General features: G+C 45.8%; 1 protein-coding gene across 4 annotated transcripts in view; it reads right to left on the reverse strand.

Moving 5' to 3' along the window:
* Window positions 1-23,271, reverse strand: part of runx2b (RUNX family transcription factor 2b) — a 41,131-nt gene that overhangs the window by 9,031 nt on the left and 8,829 nt on the right. For 3 of the 4 annotated variants that reach the window (XM_076084606.1, XM_076084607.1, XM_076084605.1), the window contains exons 1-4: window positions 13,794-15,246; window positions 12,239-12,395; window positions 10,163-10,267; window positions 118-282 (exon numbers count right to left, since the gene is read on the reverse strand). In XM_076084606.1, coding sequence (XP_075940721.1) covers window positions 118-282; window positions 10,163-10,267; window positions 12,239-12,395; window positions 13,794-14,072 — 706 coding nt within the window. In that variant the 5' untranslated portion in view covers window positions 14,073-15,246. Of the gene's footprint in view, window positions 1-117; window positions 283-10,162; window positions 10,268-12,238; window positions 12,396-13,793; window positions 15,247-23,271 lie in introns of those variants that run through there. The other variant, XM_076084604.1, reaches the window with a different exon arrangement.

Genomic DNA, 23,271 nt, shown 5'->3' on the forward strand with positions numbered 1-23,271 from the left:
AGATCAGCTACAGAACAGTAAGATCTGTGACACTTCACGAGGGGCGGAGGCTTGCTGTTATGGTGCTAAGAACACCTAATCTTTTCTGGGTCTGAGGTGAAGGAACCGGCTGCTCACCTGTTATCTGCGTCTGTCCCTGGTTGAAGGAGTTGGGCCCTGTGTTGAGAGGTGGCCGGGGCCCTTGAGTGGGAATGGCCACCCTCACCCTCATCCTCTCAAGCTCACTAAGGCGGTCTGAAAAAAGACCAGCTTTGGGAGGGTCCTCAAGTTTCTGACGATGTCCTGTGGACACACAAAAACAGTGTTTTATTGGGAGGTGTGGTGGAAAAAATGATTATGTTTCATCAAAGTGTTTCTAACTGTTGCATGCGCATGATCTTAACTTGTTTGTTCATCTTGGCGTGCAGTTTGTCAGTTATTCTCCGTAATATCAGTTAATGACTCAGCTCTTCTGGAGCGCCATGCCTTGCTTGGTAAACATCGTTTGTGCTCCGACACAAAGATGAAGCAAAAGGGCAGGCTGTTTGAAATGGGATGCTACGTCCCGCTAATTAACAAAGACTTGGGCAATTATCTCGTATTGCCTCGCATGAGAGAGAAAGAAAAGCGAAACGAGCGACGGGGAGATTGAGAAGTTGCTTGTATGTTTAGTTTCAACCCGAGGCTTCTTCCTCAGGTAAACACAAGCTCTCACGCCATCAGCTCCATTATCCCCGCAGGGGTCATGACTGGTGCCAAATATATTCCAGCATTTCCTGTATTCTTCTGCCAATACTTTTACACTGTTTGTATCCCTAACGCTAGATCTCTCCAATATGCAAATTCAGCACACGCACATTGCTAACACATAGATCACGCACACAAACAAAGACAATGTGTCACTCGCTCCGGCTGATTCAGCCCTTCTCTATTTCAGCAGCCCTATCAGCCCTGTAGTGGGAACCACAACAAAACATGGCCCGGGGCCCAGGTGTCGACTATAGTTTAGCAAAGGTGGGGTAGAAAGAGAGGCCTGCGCACGCACGCACGCACGCACGCACGCACGCACGCACGCGCACGCACGCACGCACGCACGCACACACAGTCCTTTCTTTTTCTTTTTCTTAATCCCTGACAGGTCTGTGTCAGTGTGTCTGTCTGGTCTCGCACTAGCTCTCCTGTAAAGGCGGTAAAGTAAATATCAAACAGAGAAGAGTAGAAACTCCCGCTGTGCTTGGCAGAGCTCCAGCTGGCTCGGGGCAGAAACAACGAGCTACTTCAGAATCCAGCCCAACCTGCCTGCTGCCTGGGCGGGAACAAAGGCCTGGCACGACACCTACAGGACTGGGTGTCTGTAGTGGAGGGAGAGGAGATCTTCAGAAACATCACAAAGATCGAAGACCACAGAAAATCCACCGGGGGTCCTTGTGGACTAATAGTCCAATAGTGTACTAACCCCCCCCCATGCTGTGGAGCTTTGTCGCATGTCACTTTGGGCTGTGCGATGCGGCTAAAATCTTCTATCCAGATATAGGTCATTTCATTTCTCGATAACGATGTCACAATATAGCAATGTTTTCTGGTAATTCAATAATTAAAGAGTCTATATGAAATAACCACATGGTTTCATGTCATTTTATGTGAATTAAACACTTGACAAATGAAAAGAACTTCCTCATTTAATTTAGAACTTTTGAGCAACATAATCAGATTTTTTGAGAGATTTGTTAGCACGTGCTTGTTATTATCAACTTAGACGACGTACTTGTGTATTGCAATATCTCAATATGATGATTTATCGAAAGATGACAAATTATTATATTGAATTTTTGCCCAGCCCTAATGTCAGCACAACCGTTTTCTCTCTCTGCAGATTTTTATGTCACTTTCACCATCAAATAAAAGCCAAATGAAAACAAAATTATATTTTTTTAAACGGCCTCATCCGATGTGTATCATGTTTCCCCTGCAACAAGTTCAAAACATAAATATTTTAGCCACAGATATGCTTTCATAAAACCAAGTGACTCCTCAAAATAAATACATTTATTTTGGAATTCTGATCTGCAACGACGCGAGAGTGGCGGGAGTGGAAATGCAGCCGGTGACAGTCAGACGGACCAATGACTATTATTACAATGACGTGACCGGACTGGCATCGTCCAGTTCAAAATAAACAATCTCATCATCCGCTTCTTTACATAGTTGCTTCGGAAGGCAAATAATATCGGCTACTTGAAAACCTCAGCTCATTGAAGTTTTTCGCTTTATAACATAATTCATGGCCACATTTCATTAATAATATTTCCCCCATCGTTGCTGCGGATAATTTGTGCCTCTCGCTGGCATTCCTCATCTCTCTGTGCAAGCTGTGCCCAGTCAATCATAGCGTTTCCATTTTCGACAGACCAAATTTCTATTCTAAAAAAGCCTCGGGACACAGTGCGGGCTTTGTGCACAGCCCGTCTCCTAGTGATGGGAATAAATAGCAATGGGAGACCGAGGGAGATGAGGGGAGACAGAGGGGGACAGGCACGAGGGGGAGGAGGCACATGGAGAGGAAGAGACCCTGATGACCAGTAAATTAAGAGCACTGGATGGATCCGAAACCAGTCAGGAGGACACAGTGCTGAGCACAGAGCACAGGGAATGGTGAAATAGTTAGAGATGGTTTAGCATTTCGACATCTGTGAGGAAGATCACAAAATACAGGCAGATAAACGATATTTACACGTATATTTAAGGAGATAAAGAAAGTTCTGATCTGTAGGACAAGCCAGCTCTCTGTCACCGGGGCTCTTAATCTTGTCGCAATTTCAGTAGCTCTCAGTTTCCACCCTGGACAGCCATATTGTCAGGAAACCTATGGATGCAACCCAGTTTCAAGGAAACCAGCGTATTTTTTATCCTATAGGAATGCAGCATGTCAACCACCACATTAAGGTCCAATTTACACTCCAAACAGAACGACCTCAAGTCCATTAGTTTAGCCTGCCTTGACAGTAAATACAGTTTTTCATGAGTTAATTACACCTTTTAGACTACAACTGTTGCCAAACACAAGACGTCTCAGCTGTTTTATCGGAACCCAAGCAGGGCGGAGGAATGAGCCGGGGGTATTTAAAGGAGCGGGAAAGGCGGATGATTTCACTGCCGTAGGGAAAGTCCCTGAGATTCCCATCATCCCTGTGAAAACAGCGGAGATTTTCGATAGCGCCTGCCACTTCCCTGCCCAGCCAGCGGCCGGAAACATGGACAGATTCAGACCAGATGTGAGCAGCTTGCACACACACACACACACACACTCACACACACACACACACACACACAGACACACACGTAGAAACCCACACACATACAAGTATGGACGTATGCAAACACACGTCTACGCAGGCAATCATGCACATTTGCAGACATGCATCATGCATACACCCTTGCACATGCACATGCAGTACAGGCTCACACGTGCACACACATGCACACTTAAAAAAAGATTAATAACGACGAGATAACACCTCTATAGATAGTATCTCTAATCACACAGTTGCACAGTGATCCTAGAATAGTATTATTTCAGCCGTCCCTGAGACATAAGTCCGGATTCAACTCGCCCCTGCTGATCTGATAACAGTTAGTAAGAGTAAGTAGGCAAACAGACTATGAGTCCTCTGTAATTAATGGAAGCATTAGATTGGATCTGAGTCTGAGCACAGAGATCTTTGACAAATAGATAGCTGCTCCCTCATATGTCCTGGCTGAAAATATTCCTTTAGATACCCCCCTTTTTTTGCGAGGTTAGTTAGTTCCAAGGCCTAAAAAGTGTCGGTATGGTAAATATGAAGCTACGGTCAGCAGCCGGCTAGCTTAGCCTAGCATGAAGACCGGCAACAGGGGAGAACAGTTGGCTTGACTCTGTCTAAAGATAATAAAATATATTTCAAACAAGATATTAAGCGTCATAAGTGAGCTTTAGAGGTGCTGGTAGGTTGAGCTTGCTACATGTCAGTTTATCCTTTAAAGATCCCCCCCCAACACATGCAGTTTCAGCTATCACTACAGACACATCACTAGGACATTCTCTTGCCTGCTGCCTGTATAAGTAACACGTGAGGAAAATGCAGAGCGCCAGAAAATTCTGGATAAATGGGATAATTTAGAAATTTGGTGTCGCGTCATGCCCTCTAAGCCCTTCAGGCTGGTTTATGATCACTGGGTGAGCTTGGATGAATGTATCTTTGGGGCTGATTCAGAAAAACCCCCATGCTCATGGAGCCTGGGTTGAATCAGCCAGTCTGTGTTTGTGTGTCTGTGTGTGTGTGTGTGTGTCAGTCATCTCGCAGTGGAACAGCCAGTGAAGCCGATGAATGAATACACTGCCTCCATAATTCACTTTTTTTTTTTTTATTTGGAGCCCTCACAGTGGCCATGTTGTTTTTGTGAGCGGTCAGAGACAATGAATTATTTCAGGTGGCAATCTGAAACTGGCAGAGCGTGGCTCGAAAGGAAAAGCGCTGAGTGGGTGAGCCAGACGCCCGTCTACCATGGGGGTCTGGTGTAAAGGGAGAGGAGGGAGGGAGGGAGGAGGGAAAGAGATGAGGGGAGACAACACAAATAGAAATGGAAAAAAAAAGAGAAAAGAGGAAGAAGTGAAAAAGAGAGGAGGTGCAGGAGATGAGGCAGCGAGCGAAGGAGAGAAGGAGACGGAGAGAAGGGGGGAGCCAGGCTGTCGTGGAGCGCTGCCAGCGGTCTGTGTGGTCCATGCGTTCCAGCCGGGAGGAAGCAAGCCAGGCAAGGGAAGGGCACACACACACACTTACATACACACACAGCCATACACAACAATTCCCAAAGGCGAAACATTTATTGAACACAAAAATACATTATATACACACTTGTACGATATTGTACAAAGTATAAAGAGCGCACACACACACACACACACACACACACACACACACACACACACACACACACACACACACACGCTTGCGTGTGCTCCCTCTGCACCTCTCTGCTCACATTAAAGTGCTTTGATTCAAATCCCTCCGAGATTTCTTTTTCTTTTTTTAACTGCAGCTCGGGGCCAACCAACTCCAGGCCCTCTTTCATAATCGTTATCTCTTTTTATTATTCACTTTCTGCCTCCCTTTCTCTCTCTTTATCCCGCTGTCTTCCTCTCTGTCTCTCCCTCTCACTGAATGATTTTGTGTTTCGCGTTGTAAAGGCCTTGGCACCTCTTCAAGGAACTTCATAAGACATTCAACTGACTGACTGCCTCTGGAAAAGCCTGCAGTCTTTTTTTTTTTCTTCTCTTCTCTCTTTTCCCCCCTCCCTCCCTCCCTCTTTTCATTCCTTTTCCTCCTGATGTTTAGGGTGAGTTTTATTTGTCCGGCTCCCATTGTTAAAAGCTGTTTTGAGTAAGGCAGCAGCAGATAGTTGTGGGTGTGTAACTGTCTGTGAGGGAGAAAAGAGTATTGAGTCTTCTAAAATCCTCTTTAGGTACCTGGATGCTGTAAAAAATATTCTATTCTTTTGGACATGCTGCTTGAGGCAAGCACTGACAAGGCATGATAATCCAGAAACATACAAGGCCCACGCATTCCTGTACATAATTCAAAAGGCTGACATAATCGGAATAGTGTGGTACCATGTAATTAGCATATGTGAGGATCTTAGCATTTAGCACTGAGCACAAACGGCTGTTGTCAGAAACAGAGCCGATGCCTTACAGCAGGTAATAATACCCTACAAGCGCATGTCACGGCATGTGTGTGTGACGACACAGTTTGTATGCCTCGTGGTGTCATCATGACAGACATGTTAATGGCATCCACTCACATACTCATGCTGCTTTCAGCCTAGCAGCACTCAAGGTGGCAGTTTTTTTTGAAGAGTTTTAATGGGAAACCACTCCTACAAGGTTGTGCAGGTGAGTGGGTGTTTGTCTGAGTGAATTTGAGTGAGTATGGGTGTTAGTGCTTAGTGCTGCATTTAATACAGTGAACCATGCATCCTCCTTCGCTGCCCATCTCACTTGTGGTGTGCCACAAGGCTCAGTTTTAGGTCCACTTTTGTTTTCCGTATTGCATGCTTCCCTTTAAGGGACATTATTCACAAATATAATATTAAGTTGCCTTTTTATGCAGATGACATCCAGTCGTATGCATCAATAACACATGACCATACAAGCAATAATCTTGTCACACATTAGCTACCCTGGCAAGCTGGATGTCTAACAATATCCTAAACAGCAGTAAATGTAAGTTCAACTTCATATTGCTCATCCGTAATAACCTTAGGAGTCGTGACATATATCATAACCTCTGGAGTCCTGTTTCCATCCTCGGGTCAAGAGGGTTTTACAGTTCTGCTTTCTTCACTCAAAAATCATATCAAGAATGAGATCATTTTTTTATCTTCCGCCAACCTCGAGGAAAGTTATCCGTTGCTTCTACTTGATCACATTTGGAGATTATTGTAACTCTTTTTATTCATGTTTAAGAGTTCCACTGCAGTTGGTCTAAAGTAGGGCAGCAAGGATCTTAACAACATTAAGTCTAGCTCCAAAATGCATCTGTCAACCCCTGGCCCCTTGTGAGCTGGACCACAGCCTGCAGGTCCTCTGGCAAGGGCCTCCTGGCTGTGTCTAGGTTCCCAGGTTAGTAACTAGAAGTGGCCGAGCTTGCGCTGGGAGGGCTCCCAGACTTTTGAAGTCTTTGCCGGTGTAACTTAGGCTTGCTACTTCTACGTCAACTTCATTTAAGTCCCTTTGTATGCATTTTTGTGCTCATAATTTCCAACCTGCTATTAGCCACGCTCATCTATTGTCATTTATATTTTACTTGAATTGTTCCCTTTTGTCTATATATTATTATTATCTTATCTTTGTTATATTTAGGCATTATCTTATCTCCATTGCTGTATGAAGCACTTCATATCTTGTTTTCAAAGGCCATACGAATAAAGGTGCCATTATTATTCAAGTTCCTCTTGTGAATGTATACAGAAGCATATCTGCAAATATTGTGTAGCATACGTGTGTGAGTGTGAGCATGTGTGTGTGTCGCAGGAAGAGTTTGTCTAGGCAGACAGGTTTCCTGAACCACTAATATTGTCTGCAGGCCTTTAAGTAACCAATGCCTCTTCCCCAGACTTGTTAACACCCTGACCAAAATCGAACCAAAACACGACCCTGTCCCCAAGCCCAAAACCCCCCAGACCCAGCTGCTTCAAACACCAGAGAGCAGAGACGGGCCTGACCGCCAACCTCCACCGCTGACACACAAGTGACAACACACACACACACACACACATTACTTGCTCTCAGTTATGCACAGTAACTGCTGCAATATGCCACAGCAAGACGCAGTACGTGTGACACCCTATGTTTTTTGTCACCTCCTATGTTTGTCTGTCATCAATTAACTATAATGAGAACAGTGGGTTTGGACAGAAAGCCTAGTATATTGTGTTATTACGGCTTGGCTATTATCACTGAGGAAGTTTGTCTCAGCTGACCGCAGCCACCATCAGGAGAAACTGAAAGTAGACAGAACCACCTATAAAAGCATATTGGTTTAAACAGCCACTCCCTGTCCATTAGCTCAAAATGACATTTAATGAGGCCTATTAGCTCTGCCCCGAATCAGCACTGTGGCTACACTAGACTAATGACACGCATTACACATACTCTCTCTGCAAAACTTGTCATTTGGGTCCACACATAAAGGACAGATATACATGCATTTGCAATCATATCTACATGGCCAAAGAGAGACGCCTATACATGCCTGTACAGTACGTTTGAACACACACACGGACACATACATGTGCACACACTCGCTGAGTTGTTGGTGCGGTGGCAAACCACAGGGTAACCAGGAGCTGTCAAGCGATTAAGCACAATGCGAGCCACAGAAACCGAGTTAGCCTCCCGCTAATAACACAGTGGCCAGAGGGACTTGACTAACCACTTACCGTACCCACACATATGCACACACATACACCGTGACCTCTGAGGAAAATCATACCACAGATCTTTAAACTGGGCCTTGCTGATATTCGTCACTTTGACCACGCAATTAATTAGCTAAAGCTCAGCGCCACAGTTCAGAGATATGAGCCACCGTCCATTCGCGGGTGGTCCAACTTTATCCACCCACTGATATTAGATGAGGAACTGCTGGGGAAGGACATCCCTCAGGAAGGCTCATATGGCTGCCATAAGGCTCATCAAACACGCCGACACAAAATGTCCTTCCTGAATCAGACACCCACAACCAGGCAAGCCATTAACAGGGAGAAAAAAAGACTGTCGAGTCCGACAACATCAGGAAAAGTCTAAGAGTGTTGATAAAAGCATAGAGAATGGACACTATTTTTAGCTTTTCAGACTAGTTACCAGGCCGTGTTAAAATCGAGTGTTATTGTCAGCTTATTTCCCAGAAACAACACTGTGTTTTTACAGACTGCCAGTGTGTGTCTCGCTTAAGACAGCCCACTGTTCTTTCTCCGTGTGTCTCCATGTGGACCCCTCCCTGTAAGGGGCCCGGTGTAGCACAGGCCTCCTAATTACCCAATAATTTAACACAAAATAGAGCTGTAATGGCCGACAAAGGCCCCCATGTGTCAATGAAGCGTTCACAGATAGAAATCGCAGTTGTGCAGACAGCCGGTGCTCTCAGCTGCGAGTCTTTCTCCGTGCTGGAAACCTGGAGGAGGGGAGGTGCGGTTGAGGGGGCACATGTGTGTTTTGCCACCCTCCGACCTCGGCTTAATGACCCCTGAGAGGGAGACGTGTTCTGGCTGTAGTTTCTGGGTAAATTACACCGCCACTGCAATTCTGACCACTTAACAGCAAAGTAAAGAAGTTCAGGGGTTACGTATGATGACATACTCTTTATTGCTTAAATTACTGTCCTGAGACTGAAGCTGGAACATGCAGAATTTAGCTTGTCTCCGACCGCAAATAGAAGGGAAGAACAATGGCCGAAAGTGTAAAGTCTCTTTAAACTGCCAGACTCCTCTCACCGGATCATCAGGTAATACCAGGAAGGCATTCGAGACACAAATGTTAAGACTGCGACTTTGTTGAGAACAAACTGAAGGTTGTACTAAACAAATTCCGCTCCGACTCCCATCTGCTCGCCACCGAATAATGGGACTTGTTTGAAAGTCATCTGACGGGGGACAACAGATGCACAGGAAATGCTTTTGATCAAACAAGATGGCTCGAGAGCGAGGAGGGATGGAGGGGAAGAAAGTGGGTGTGATTGTGAGTACATGTGTGCTCGACGATAAGCATGTGCCTTTGTTTCAGGGTGCGTGTACGGCAGAACGGCGAGCGTTTGAGGCACTTTTTTGGCACCACGGGCAGGTTTCCTACAACGGAGACTGATGGTGGTACTAATCCTACTGTCTGCCGGCTCCTCTGTGTCTCTGTGCTCCCTGGTGCCATATGTGACGGGGCAGTCGGGCGGGCGGGTTGTTTGTGATGTGATATTGTTCATTGAGACGCCATGAGATGAGAATATGTGTTTTTTTTTTTTTTTATGAATAGGGAGGAGGGTTGGGGAAACAGCTGCATGCCAGACCAGTTGGCACTGAGGGCTATAGTAAAGTTTTTTTTCCCCTCCTCAGTTGTTTTTATATGGCCCATTAAAATGAGCTGATGCTGGCGTTCTGCTACCCAGTGTACCCTCTCAGGATTATTCTGCCTCACTTTTTTTTTAATTTCGTTCTCTCAAACGTCACATTTGAGGCTGCTTTCTGAGAAGTCGACTTAATTAAATGTCTGTTGATTGCTAATTAAACCCTATCACAAGCTTTTCCAGTAAACCTTTAGTTTGTTTATTAATGAACTGGTTTTATACCCTGTCACCGTTTTAGCTGGGAATTTTCTGCCATTGGCTAAGTGCAGCCACACCCACAGCTTAGTTAAAGGGGAACGCCACCGATTTTCAAGTTTAGCACTCCGGAGGGAGCTTTGTAATGTTGTAGCAGAGTCTAATTGAAGGATGCTATTGAGTTGCATATTGGGAGATGTAGGATCCATTGCTTCCTAATACTAAATCGCTGTACCAGTTAAAAGGCAAATTAAAGGAACAAGTATGTTGTTGGCAGTGTGTGTGTGTGTGTAAACATATTCCCATGCTGTACTGTATGTGTGTGCCTTTGTACTCACTCCTGGGCTCACGCGGTCCATCCACGGTGACCTTTATGGCTCGGTGGTAAGTGGCCACTTGTGGCGGGTTGGTGAATACTGTGATTGTCAGCATGAAGCTCTTGCCTGTGGTGACATCAAACAACATCAAATGAAATGCCATTCGCAGAGACAATGACCTGCATTCATTGCTAAATCATCCCTAAGTCACAAGTGTGGTTGTTATCACATAACAGCAAATGCTAAATCGCCTTTAAGAGCTTTAACGACAGACAACATTTGGCTATTCGAGAGGGTCTATTTTTTCTTTTTTTGGCGGAGCCTGAATGGGAGCTCGACTGGAGGAGCTAGCATCTTGTTATCCAGACTCTCTCCCTGTCTAACGCAGGGTGAGTGGGCGAGAGGCATTTTAATAGTCACTTCCCCTCCCGATAATCCCCAGCAGTTGCTGCCTCGGGGTTGAGTGCGTGTGCGTACGCTCCCATGTGCACGCTTGAGGAACGGTTGTGAATCAGAGTGCAACAGCCAAGTCAGCAGCAGCGCTAACGTCTGAGGTATGCAGACGCGTCACATAGCCATTGCTACGTGCAGGAAACAGGAAGTGGGGGTGGGGGGGGTGGGCAGGTTGCTGCGGCGACTCATTGGAGCAGCTGTCCGCTTGGCCGCAGCCACCTACCCACACTGCGTGTCCTCCCCTCTACACTGCAGAGTACAGCAGCTCACTTGTAAACATGCCTCTTCAAAGCGGTGATGAGACGATGTCGGGGAGATAGCAGAGCAAAGATGCAACAGGTGTTCCACATACCTGGTCGGGCGTGCATGAGGGTGAATGACGATAGAGCGTCACCTCTCTGCTTTCCGGCCATAATTGCTGCTGTCATCTGTTTACCTGCGATCTAATTTGGGCTTAATGTCAAGACACTCCTGCACCCCGCTATACTATTAACTCTAATGATGTTATCACAGGTATCTGATTACTCTCTAAATGAACTGCCCCATCTATCCCTGCTGTCATCGCACTGCGGCACCATTTCAGCCCAGCGACTATCAATCCTTGCTCATCTCTGTCGGCTGTCCCCGCCTCTGTGTGCACGACTTTCAGCTATCTGACATCCTATCGGTTCGCTCTGCTTGCACTCATCGCGGGTATTCATTTCAGACACCTCGTAGTCTGATCTCCCCCGGCTCCTATGTCACTTCCTGTGACTAGATTCTGTGTCACATCTGAGGGACGCACACGCGAGGTCTCCGTGGCAACAGGTACCCGCCACCCTGCCTACTCCGCTTTCTATACTTTGTCACCTCCTCATCTCTCCCGATCGCCTCCGCTTCCTCTCCTGTTTGACAGCTACAGCGGAGAAGGAAGCTGAGAAGGAGAGTCACTGGTGGAGCCGCTGACAGCTCTTATCACCATCAACTTATCGTTTCTGTGAGACTTTGTAGACAAGACTCTCAGAAAACGTTTCCAGTGAGTTTGGAGAGAGCACATCCTCGGTGCCAGATCTCAAATCGTTAATCAGACGATTTAGCAAGACGGTAAATGCTGCTAGCAGTCGCCTTGGCGATGCCAAATATTCAGGGAATGCTACTGGAGCCAATAGGAGTGTGCCTCTGCCTCGCTGCCTGACGATATGTACAGAGAGATCAGCTGTGGGGCTGCAGCACCACCCAACATGTTTATGAGCCTGAACTGAGCCGGGTCATGTCAGGTGAACAAGGAAAATAAATAAAGGACTTGTTTGTTATGAGATCAACACTGTCTTATGCAGCTGGACTGATCACACATAATATCTGTGTCCAAAGCTTTGTTTCTTAAACTAAAAGGACAAAGATCACAGGCGGGAAACAGTCGGCTTTATGAAGCTTTACCGTCTCACCTGGGTTCAAAAACAAATAAATAAAGGGCCCTCGTTTTAAAGCAACACGATTCACCGCTCAGACGTTAAGAGACGGGCGGTGGGATTTGAGCCCGGAGTTAGAGATCATTATGTGGTTGCCACGAGGGGAATGTGACCACTAATCCACACCACTGAACCTAATAGCTCCCGCTGCAGTTGCAGCAGTGTTCCGTGGATGGTTGTGTTTTCGGGGGCTCACCTCTGCCACTGCGGCCCACGAAGCGAAGGTCGTTGAAACGCGCCACCTGGTTCTTCATCACGCCCGAGGCGTTCCGCAGCTCGGCGGAGTAGTTCTCGTCGTTGCCCGCCATGACCGTGACAACGGTCCCATCAGTTATGTCTCCCAGGGCAACCACCTGTCGGGGGGGGGGGGGGGGGGGGGACAAAGCTCAAAGATCAGAAAATTCCGTGACGACTCAGGTATACTACAACATATTCTCTTCTTCTGCTCACGGTTAGAGAACATCAGACTCCAGAAAAAAAGAAGAAAAATTGCTTCAGTTTAAAAGCCAAGAATAACAGTGAAATCAAACCTCATTCAAATAATTCATCGAGCTAATGTGACAGGCTTGTTTTACACCAAACCATCTTCCTTCGCATCGTGTTGATAAACGGATTTAATTTCACCTCATTTCAGTCCTCTGGTGCCGTCTTTAAAACAAAAGCGGCGATCGGCCTCATGTTATCATTTAGATTCCTGGATACAGATAAAAGAGTGCGAGGAGGCCCACAGAGCAGCAATAATTACAGAGCCGCAGTAATAAAAAAATGAAATGTGTCACATTTGATTTGGAGCCAGGGCAACAGCTACACATTTCCACTGTGATGTGTCTTTGATCCATCCTGTAAATAATATCTGTCAAGTAATTAATAGGGCCTTTCCTGTGAAATATCATGGGAGCGAAAAATTGTCAGAGCTTCAAAAAACGACCGAGGAGGCCTGAAATGTATAAACAATTAGTCTTTGCTGTGTGGGGAAATACACTGTTTTTCTGACATTGCTTTAACATCAACATGTGGAGACCAATGACAGTAATTTAGTATAATCATAAAAATAGTGGTTATAATAGGCCTTGATGTGGTTTTAACATATAAATAACATGTTGTAATATAGTTTTTTTAAATCATTTTTAACACACAAAAGAAGAATTGCCTTATATAGAAAGATGTAATAAATAACTATGGAAACAAAGCTTTGATTGTGGAATTATTCACTGCGCGGCTATTTTAATGAGCTATAATTATTATACTTTAACTAAAAAGTAGTTTTTGTTTGGTTACAAAATAAAAAGAGAACACGTGACTCCTTTCCTTCTATGTTACCAAATCTTTGACGTTTATATTTTTTTCTGGCCTTTTAAACACCATGTTTCCTTCATGCTTTTGTATTTTGTAATTCATTTTCTGAATATATTTAGTTTGAGAAAAGATACTTAAAAAGACACACAGATCACATTGCAGCATTCATGCTGAACGATGTAAACAGACTACATTTGTTTGCGATGTATAATAACAATTCACGACATATTTTTTTCAAAAACTGGGAGAAAGTAGAAGGGGATGAAAAAACAAATAATTGATAACAGAATTAAATTAATGTAAGTTGTATAGATTTGTTTTTTAAAAGAAAGATAATGCATTCACGCTTTTCTAAAATGTTATTTGTCCTCATGTTGTGCTCGTTTGTCCTACAGCACATTGTGGTTTATCCGCTTTTTTTAATTCAGCAGCGCACCGCTGAGACGGGGCCTCACCTTGAAGGCGACAGGCAGCGTCTTGTTGCACCGCCAGTGGGAGGGCAGCACCGAGCAGAGGAAGTTGGGGCTGTCGGTCCGGACCAGCTCGGCCGGGTGGTCGGCGATGATCTCGGCCATGCTGCGGTTTTCGTGGGGACGCAGTCTTGGCACCGCGGCCGCTGCGTCCGGCTGCCCGGCTGGAGAGCTCACGTCGTTCATCTTTCCTGGGACCGGCTGGAGGCTGTTGGACGGCGGACTGAACCTCCGACTGGCGCTGGGATCTAGGGGAATTCGCATCACAACAGCGTTGATTATCAAAAAAAAAAAAAAAGAAGGCACCGCAGGCTCTCCAGCTCCTCTCTTCTTTCTTTCTTTCTTTGTTTCTCACACGCTCGGGAAACTCGGGAGTGTGCGCCGCTTTTCCTAATGCCAATGGAAAATGGGACTTCGTGAGCGCACACCGCGTGTCAAAAACCCTCTCCACTTCAAACTTTAGTGGGCGCCTTCAAAACGACAAAATATACTTGTCCGGCAAGAGAGAAACAACCCCTGAAAACGTGATGATGTTTTAAATGACGAGCCCTTTTTCAAACTTCTCGAGGGAAGCGTCCATGCGCCATAACGCAGGCGTAGTTGCTTGTGTGAGGATATAAATAACATCAAATAAATGTCCGAGTGCCTAATGGGCTACACGATTACAAAAAAAAAAAAAAAAAAAAAAATCAGGTCTAAAATGGAACGGTCGACCCAGATGTTCAAAGAAGTTTTTGTCTGTCTTCCTTTAGTGAAAAGTCAAAGCGCTGCTCCAGGTGCGTCATTGAAGTCTTTGTGCCAAACTGAAAGGCTCCCTGAGCGGCCGCAGGCGATGTACACACACACATACACACACACCAAAAAGTGTTCAAAGTCAAAGGAAAACGCTTTAACAATACTTTAACAGATATTTATAACCCCGCGACGCCTGCAAATTGTGCATATTTTCCGTAAAGTCGCTCGACAGGTTTTGTAAATAAGCTTAAAAAAGGTTGATGAAGTCGAAACAAAAAGTCATCGCCGGTGAGATGAAGGAGGCGGAAAATAGAATCCCGTTTTTGTAGCCGTAAATGTGGTTAGCGTTTGGAGGACGGGGTTTCCCGTGCTCAGGCTTTTTGTGGTTTATATAGCTCGAGCGCCCACCAATTATTGCGCTGATGCGACTCCAACACGTGGTGTCTGGAGTCAGATCCATTCCCTCTGTCATGATCTATCACGCCAGACGACCGGCCAGTCTATACCTTCATGAAACACACACGGGGCTTCACGTCTTTCTCTCTCGTTATTCACAGATAAGACTTTCACACACCGACCGCTGTACGTACCGACATGTTACCGCTCCCCCCGGACCGTCCGCGCGCTCCTGACTCCGGGGATGATCATTTTTTAGTCGGCAACACGCGTCGGTGCATCAGTGTTACCGTGTAGCGTTGCCGCTAAAGTCCCGACAAATTTCGGCTCGGGGAAAGGTGCGTTCAGAGAGCCGAGCCCGCGCGACAAGTGAGTTACACTCCTCCATAAGGTAGAGGAGCGAGTGAGTCACCGGAGAGCGGTGAGTCAGGTCGAGGCGCAGGAGTAGAGTTTCAGCCGGTCGCAGGGGAGAGCTGTTGTGCAGGTGTACAGGTATTCTACTACACACGCGCTCTAATTTATGTTCTTCCACCCATGTGGCCGTCTCTTGTAAAGCGAAGGTTCTTTTGAGAAAGTCCGCAGTATACAATGTTAATTAATCTGCTGTCCGCCTCATACAACTTGTACAATTATTAGATATTTACAATTACATGTAAACTCTACAGCGCTAAAAGGTGAGCCAATGCGTAATTACGCACAACTCCCTGACTATTCCAAGGCATAATTCAACATGACAGTGGTGGAAAGTAATTAAGTGCATTCACTTAATCACTTTACTTCATTTGAGGTAGTTGTACTTTACTTGAGTATTTCCATTGAGTGCAACTTCCACTACAATTCAGAAAGAACTATGGTACTTTTTTGTTTTTTTTAAAACACCACATTTATTTCACAGTTTTAGTTATTGGAAATACAGATTTTACATTCAAAACGTATGCGTATATCAAAAATAATGCAACTTCCCAGCATTATAAAATAGTTAAAATGAGCGGCTCCTCGACAAACATAAACCATAAAAAGATTCTTACACATCAATGCATAAGACTCCAATAACAACACATATAATAACCCTCACAGAAGCATTTGTACTGCTTTATGAGTACTTATTTATTTATCATGTTATATTTTCAACACAAGACTTTCCCAGCGTGTTATGATATACTTAAAAAAGGATTTTAATCTATCACTGCAAATTGAATAATGTAAAAATATTCAGCTTGCAAACTGTACATTTTCTAAACCAAGGCCAAAAACAAATCCCATATTTTGATTAATTCTAAAAAAACAAAAACATTAAAGGTATCTTTTTAACAAAGCATGACTAAAACTTCCCACCGTAAGGAAAAAAACAAACAAATAAAAATAATTTCATGCTTTGATTTCATGGCTGAAATGCGTCATATTTTAGTGTGGATGCTGCTCTGAAGGCAACAACTCAGAAGGCCTGCCCTTCCTGTGTCTACTGTAGAGGGCATCATCTACCCTCTGTGAGCCGGCTCTCACCCCCCCCCCCCCCCCCCCCCCCCCCCCACCCACGGCCCTGATTACCCATCAGTCTCCCAGCACGTCTTTTTTGAGTGCCACATCACACAGCAGCATGTGTATTTGCCACTCTGTGTTCCTTTTCCGTTGCTCCCACACAGACTTTTATTGCAGAGAGTCTTAAAGACAAAGGCCTTTGATACTCCGGGGCCTGTTTCAAAATAAAAGGGACTAAAGGAGGCACAGCTGTCAGGTTATTTGGGTCCTGTCAGGGCTTTTGCAGCTTGTTTTTTATGCTGTAAAGTTGGACACAGTCTTATACATTTTATAATAAGGTTTCTGTGTTGAGAGAATAAAAAGCCTAAAGCCTGAGGACTGTCAGTAACTTGAAATAACTTGACTTCTTGTGTTTCATAAGTATGTATGTACGTGGGTGTGCACATGCATACATGTCTGTTAGCGAGTGTGTGTGTGTGTGTGTGAGGATGTGGGAGGGATATATATATAAAGTCTGAAAGCATTGACATGCATCTGGCACCTCGTCATGTGGACGGGGAAGGGGAGAGAAAAAAAAAGAAAGAGTGATTGAGTTACACTTCCCCTCCGTGTGCCCCAAACACCAGAAATATGGTTCACATTGTCCAACATTCTGAACGATCAACTAACTATTCATGGATGGATAAATGTGAATAGTGGTAATTAAATCTGTTATAGTGATAAACATGGCCTTGCAGAAACCGTGGAGCCGGTTTATTCCAACAGAGTTAAGTTTCAGCTCCGATAATATCATTTTTTCACCGCTGAATACATTTGGCGTAATGTGGAAAACATCCTTAATGTTGTAGTGGAATTTAATTTAGGAAATGTCGGGGATGAAATAAAAACAACCTCTGAGTCAATTTCATGCCATCAATTTAATCAGCCTAATTATTTATAACGCATATGTGTTTTATGTTATTTTGACTGAAATTTGAACTGGAATTCAATCTTTTTTTGTACTTTCTTTTTTCCCTAATAGACTCTGTAGATGTCACAAGCCAATTTTTCACTCGTTTTCAGGCCAACTAATCAGTCTTAAATTTGGATTTTCTGCACCCTGTTATTGTCCCTTCAGAGACGGCAGCAGGAAGAGCCTCTTGATTTTCCCAGCCTGAACCCAGGCCCCCAAACGCCCCCCCTCCCACTGTAGTCGTGACTAAAACACTGACAAGCTCGGCTCATCAAAGACTGTTTGTCCCATCTGACTCCGCTTTGCCTCTCCGCTGCACGTCCAGCATCTGTCTTCCAGCTCCCTATACAGGATACGGCCCGCATTCACACAGCAAGGCCTGCTGTCTGTCTCCATGTCATTCAGAGGTAGGCGACCTCTGAGTTTCCAAATCGGTCGTTTGAAGTCCCGGAGATGTGAGGGAGACACCAGAGAAGGCGTTAATGTGCCAGAATACGCTGTTCAATCAAGAAAATACCACTTCCTCGCTTCACTGTCCTGGATTTAATCCAGCCACAAATCAACTTTCTGATTAAACGCCAATGCTGTAACTTTTACGCAAGTATTGTACTGGTGTGTTTGACCTATCCCGCTCAGTATTAACAAACTTAATATCATGTAGTAATGAATCAAGCATAAAGCCGTTCACTCGATGCGGCTGCTTGCTCGCCTGGTGCACAGCTGGATCGTCTCTCTCAGCTCTGGTATTATTCATCTACTGTGTTACACTGGCTCAGAGTCATTGCACAGTAGGAGAAGTCACTAACAGTGACGAACCACATTGAGCAGGATGTGCGTTTTATGATTTATGGTAATATTGTATTTCTGCCGCTCAGTTTCAATTATTTGTTTTCAATAAAAATCAAACACGGCTGACGCTCGCTGGCTGATTTTTCCTGTCGAGATATCAAGCGTGTAAGGAAAGTTTCTGTTCTCGTGCCCACTTGGAATGACGGAGACTGTGTGAACCGCTAATATGTACGCACACATGCTGTCTTTAATGTTGTCAGCTGCATGCAGAATCTCTTTCTTCCGTAGTCTTTTTTTTGTCTAGTCTGTCAACATCTTCACATCTCTGACATACGCAGAGACACAAACAAACACACTCCTAAGAGGCCCATCTGACCTCACTATTGACACCTCATTTAGAGAGCAGGACAAACAAGAGCTAAAACAGTGCATCAATAGTCTGGTGCAACAGTTTAAGCGGGACACACCCGGCTCGATGGGTTCATGCGCGCACTTTTAAATTTGACGATAACAATATATTTGACTATATAATAAAAACACAAGAGAGCAACACTCTTCCTCCGTCCTTCTCCTTTTCACAAGCGCATACTCTCATCATTCAGGAGGAAAAGTACAGCCACTTAAGACTCAGGATAAAGGCTCCATTTCACAGTGGTGCATTTTTCAAGACACTTAATTATAGCTTTCTAGAGGAGGGCAGTGACGAGGCCCAGGCTTTTTCAGCTCTAACGGGATGTTTCCATGTTTAGCGGGCCACCAGAGCAAACCTGCCTGCCAGCTAACCAATCAGCGAGCCCACCAGGCTCGCCAGCAGAGCAGCCAAAGATCCAGTCTATTAGCCCGTCAACCAAACCAACCAAGAGAGCAGAAACGGGGCCACAAAACTTAGTCGCTCACTTAGCTGGACCTGGGCTGGTAGTCGGCCAACCGGGCACTCAATTTGTGAACCAGCTAGCCATCAGAGGAGGATGACGATGGGCAGAAACTTTACTCATCGTGACCTCATCTACCCGACCTCACCGACTCACATTCACGCGCTGATCTCGGATCACAGCTAAGCCCTTGATGACTGTTTGTCACCGAGCCCGTGACATCACCGTGAACCGTTCAGACGAGGATGGCACGTTCTGTGGTGTGTGTGTGTATGTGTGTGTGTTCCCGAGCGACCGTTTTCACGGAGCGTACCACCACAAGTTTTGTGTTAGACCTTGAGGTGGCGTGGCTGGCTAACCAGGTTTAATGTGTTCATCTCTCGGTGAGAATACAGAAAGAGTTTGCCTGATATTTCGCTCCGTTCCTGAAAATGGCAGAGAGCAGCCTGGAAAGTGATGGAGACACAGAGGGGGCGGCTGCTCACTGCTTGTGGCAGGAGGGTAGAGGAGGAGGGAGGGAGGGTGGGGTATAAAGACAATTTCCTCTCTGCTCTTATTGCTCTGACTGTCTGCCGCCTACCGCCTTCATGGAGGTCCCTAATTGAGATCACTTGTACTTAAAAATAGGAACAAAAAAGGAACTTCTGTGGGCTGGGAGATGGAGAGGAGAAAATAAAGCAGTAATATGTGACGAAGGCTGCCATTAAAGAGTCCCAATGAGAGATCTGAGCGACTTGGGGCGCGAAGGGCGGCAGAGAACTCTTTCCCCGTCTGCCGGGGAACCCTCAGATGTTGACGTGTCACACGCCACCTGCTGTCACAGCGCTACAACTGTGCGAGTGCGTGGGGCTTTCTGTGTGTGGGTGGGTGGGTGGGTGGCTCTTTGAAGGGGGCAGAGTGACAGCGCCCGGGGCTGAGGCCAGACATATGCCACAAAAAAAGGGGGGGGGAGTTCAGTTTTTCCACTTTTGCATGCAAGTGTGTGTGCGTTACAGTTTGTCTTTACATAGCTGCAACAAAATATCTGTTAAGTGATCAGGCACATTTGGCTCTATGCAGCCGTTGTGTCATTAGCTCTGCTATTATTAGCCCTTCACTTTAATGCAGCCGCTCCACCAATCTGCCTTTCCCAGACTCAGTCCCGGAGTGTCCCCGAGGCACGCTGTTCCCCCCCTCAAAGCATCTATCACTCAATCAGGTCTGATCGTGCTATTAATCAAACAATGAGCCCCCCCCCCCCTCCTCGGAGACCAGTTTTGAAGGATTGGCTTGGAGGAAACGCAGCGTATCCATGAGTGGTACCGGACCACGGCTGGGAACAGGAACCCTGTAAAGAGCGTTTTTCTTGGACCGAGACCCTCTGTAGGTGCTAAAGACAATACAGACACTCGGGCTAGGCCAACATTCCACTTTACACTTTTCCCCTTCCTCTGTGTATTTCACTGGTCTACTTCCCCTCTGCAAACTAGCCGGCTAGTATCAAAATATTTATAGTACATCTGCAAGACATGCTGTTCTCATGTATCCAGGACCGTTTAGCCCTGTGTTCATTATGCGAGGTAAAACTAATACCAGATTTATAGGGGCAGATTTCTCTCTGTTCTCCCCCTGTCCAGGTAGTGCGACTGAGGATGATTTATGTGAGGCGAGGAAGCCCAGGCGAGATAGATAGAGTGACCGCACGGCGAGAGAGGCAAACACGCAGCGGCCCAGACTCGCAGTCGCAGAGGGGGCTATTAGCTATCGCTCGCCGGTTTCCACTGCTCCTGTTTCGAGCCTGGTGGGCAGGCAAGACAGGACGGACGGTGACTGGAGGTGACGGAGGGAGAGGAAAGGAGACAGGAGGTGAGGATGTGTGCATATGAACGGAGGCAGGGTGGAGGAATGTCCAGGTGCACTGGGTCCAAATCGATAGAAGGAGCTGTAGAGGAGGGCCAGATGGAGGGGGAAAAAAAGTCTGCCATTGATGCTCAATTGCACACAGACATAAACATAGACGGGTGAACCCACGTCTTGAAATGTACCATATGCATTTTCTGTCTCAGAGCGTTTAAATGTGTTAAATATACTATATGTTTTGCTTGGCCATCGCTACAGACTGGGTATCATGAATATTACTGATGGTATGTGAGCGTATATCGAAAAAGCTGAAGTCCTGGCATTGCTTCTTCCTTTTGGGGGGAGAGGGGGGGTTGGGGGGAATCGATGTCAAGACTGTCAGTCAGCATGTCAAGCACTGAAACGACAGCCAATCAGATAAACAGGAAATGAAAACAGTACTGGGCAGGCGCCACGAGCAGCCACAGCACCGAGCGAGCATCGAGCACCAGCGCTCAACTTCCGAGGGTTTGGATATCGCTCTCCCTTTTGTTTTTTTTGTTGCCAATCTCTTACTGATCACAATCCAGCTCGGGAGCCGCTCCAAAAAAACGCTGAGCATGAACTCTGCAACCTGGAGCCATACACACTGGATCGGATTCCAAACCGTTAAGACGTGGAAACGGCCCCCAGGAAGCCCTCGAGCTTGTGAACATTTCGACAGGCCTCACAGTGTGGCGTCTGATTCTCTGCGTGCCGAATGAGTTAACAGATCAAGTGGAGAGTGTCACCGCTGATGCAGCACACTCGGAGATGCCTAAAAACCTTAGCCTGTAATTACACTGAGCCTATTAAGCTACTGGTCAGAAGTGACTCACAACAAGGTGGGGGTGTAGAGGGGGAGAAAGGGAAGGGTGGGTGGAGTTCACTTTCATAGCTTTCGGCCTGAGACGTCCTCAGACAAAATCACTTCCAGTCGTCTTTGGAAAAGCAGATTCAATGAAATTTCCCACAAGATAAATGGCTATTGTGTGATTATGCGACCTATGACCCTGTGTTTTCCGCACGCACTCAGAAGTTGCCGGTTATTCCAGGACGGGGCCTTTTCATGTCGCGTCTGCTCTGCATCTAGCTGAGGCTCGGATGACGCCAGCTTCATAGCGCCTGCAACGCGTCCCCGAGCAGGGAGACTCATCGACTGCCGGGTCCCACGGGGAACATGAATTACGTTGTGAAATGCAGGTCCTTCAAACACAATCTACTCTGTGGTGGTGCATTATGGCAAAGCTGAGAATTTGAACGTCACACACATTAAAAATCCCTCTTTGGCAACGGGGCTGTTGGGATGTGGTCTCCGGCTGACAATTAACTTGTCCGCTCGGAATACGCCGTCGCTCTGGAGGCGTGAGATTTACGGCGGATAATTTCACGAGAACTGATCATCTTTAAAATGTTTTAACTGTATTTTTATGGCGTCATAGATCACTCTGATGTGTTGGTGTGTCCTCCAGAGACTGAAAACTGTCCCCAGTAGTTGCAGAACTCATTTACAGACGATTAAAGAAGCTCTAAACAACCCCACCTCCTCACACTGAACTGTTGGATAAAACCAAACTAGTGCTCTATTAGCAGCTTTCTGGGAAAAGGAGAAAAATATTTGACGTTTTACAAACCACACACATCAGCACACAGCTCTCTGAACATCTTTGAGTCCAAGCAAAGCAAAGCAGCTTCTCCCAATAAAGAAAACCTTCAAATTATAACAATGGTATACAAGGTTAAAAGCTGTAAACATTAAACCCGCGTTCACATTGCAAGGGATTCTTTTTCATTAGTAATTGCCTCACACTGTGAGCCTGATGATTGGGTAATATTTATGATAGGCCCTCAGGGCCTGCTTCCCTCTCACTCTCTCTTATGTCTATAAAATCTTTTACTCTCGGCTCAACTGTAGCGCAGACAAGGTCCCATTAGAACCTGATTGTATATGCTCTTTTAAAGAGTGCCTCTACGGTGCCTTTAATGTGCACAGGTCCTGTGTGTATGTGCGCATACGCATGTGTGTGTACGCGCAGCATGAGCGCAGTAAAGGGGGCCGGCTCTGAGACTTTGGTTAACCGGGCTATAATTTGGAGGCCCAGTGAAGACTCCCAGCAGCCTCTCACTGTTTGTTTACCAGAGAGACCAACTCCACTGTTTCTGCTGCATCTGCAGGGCCCTGCAGGAAAAGGGCGTGTGTGTGTTTCATGTCTGGCTGCGTGTGCACGAGTGTGTGGAGGTGTAATTGCGTGTGTAATGTCGTATTCATGTGAAAGTGACATTTTGTACAATATGTAAAGATACATTTGTCCGTGGCCATCGTAAAGAGCATTTGGAGGACACATTTCCTTAAAGTAACATATTGTTTTAATGAGCTTCTTTT

This window comes from Anarhichas minor, unplaced genomic scaffold, assembly GCF_050575085.1.
Source record: "Anarhichas minor isolate MPS153535 unplaced genomic scaffold, ASM5057508v1 ptg000136l, whole genome shotgun sequence".
In the NCBI taxonomy this organism is placed as follows: Eukaryota; Metazoa; Chordata; class Actinopteri; order Perciformes; family Anarhichadidae; genus Anarhichas; species Anarhichas minor.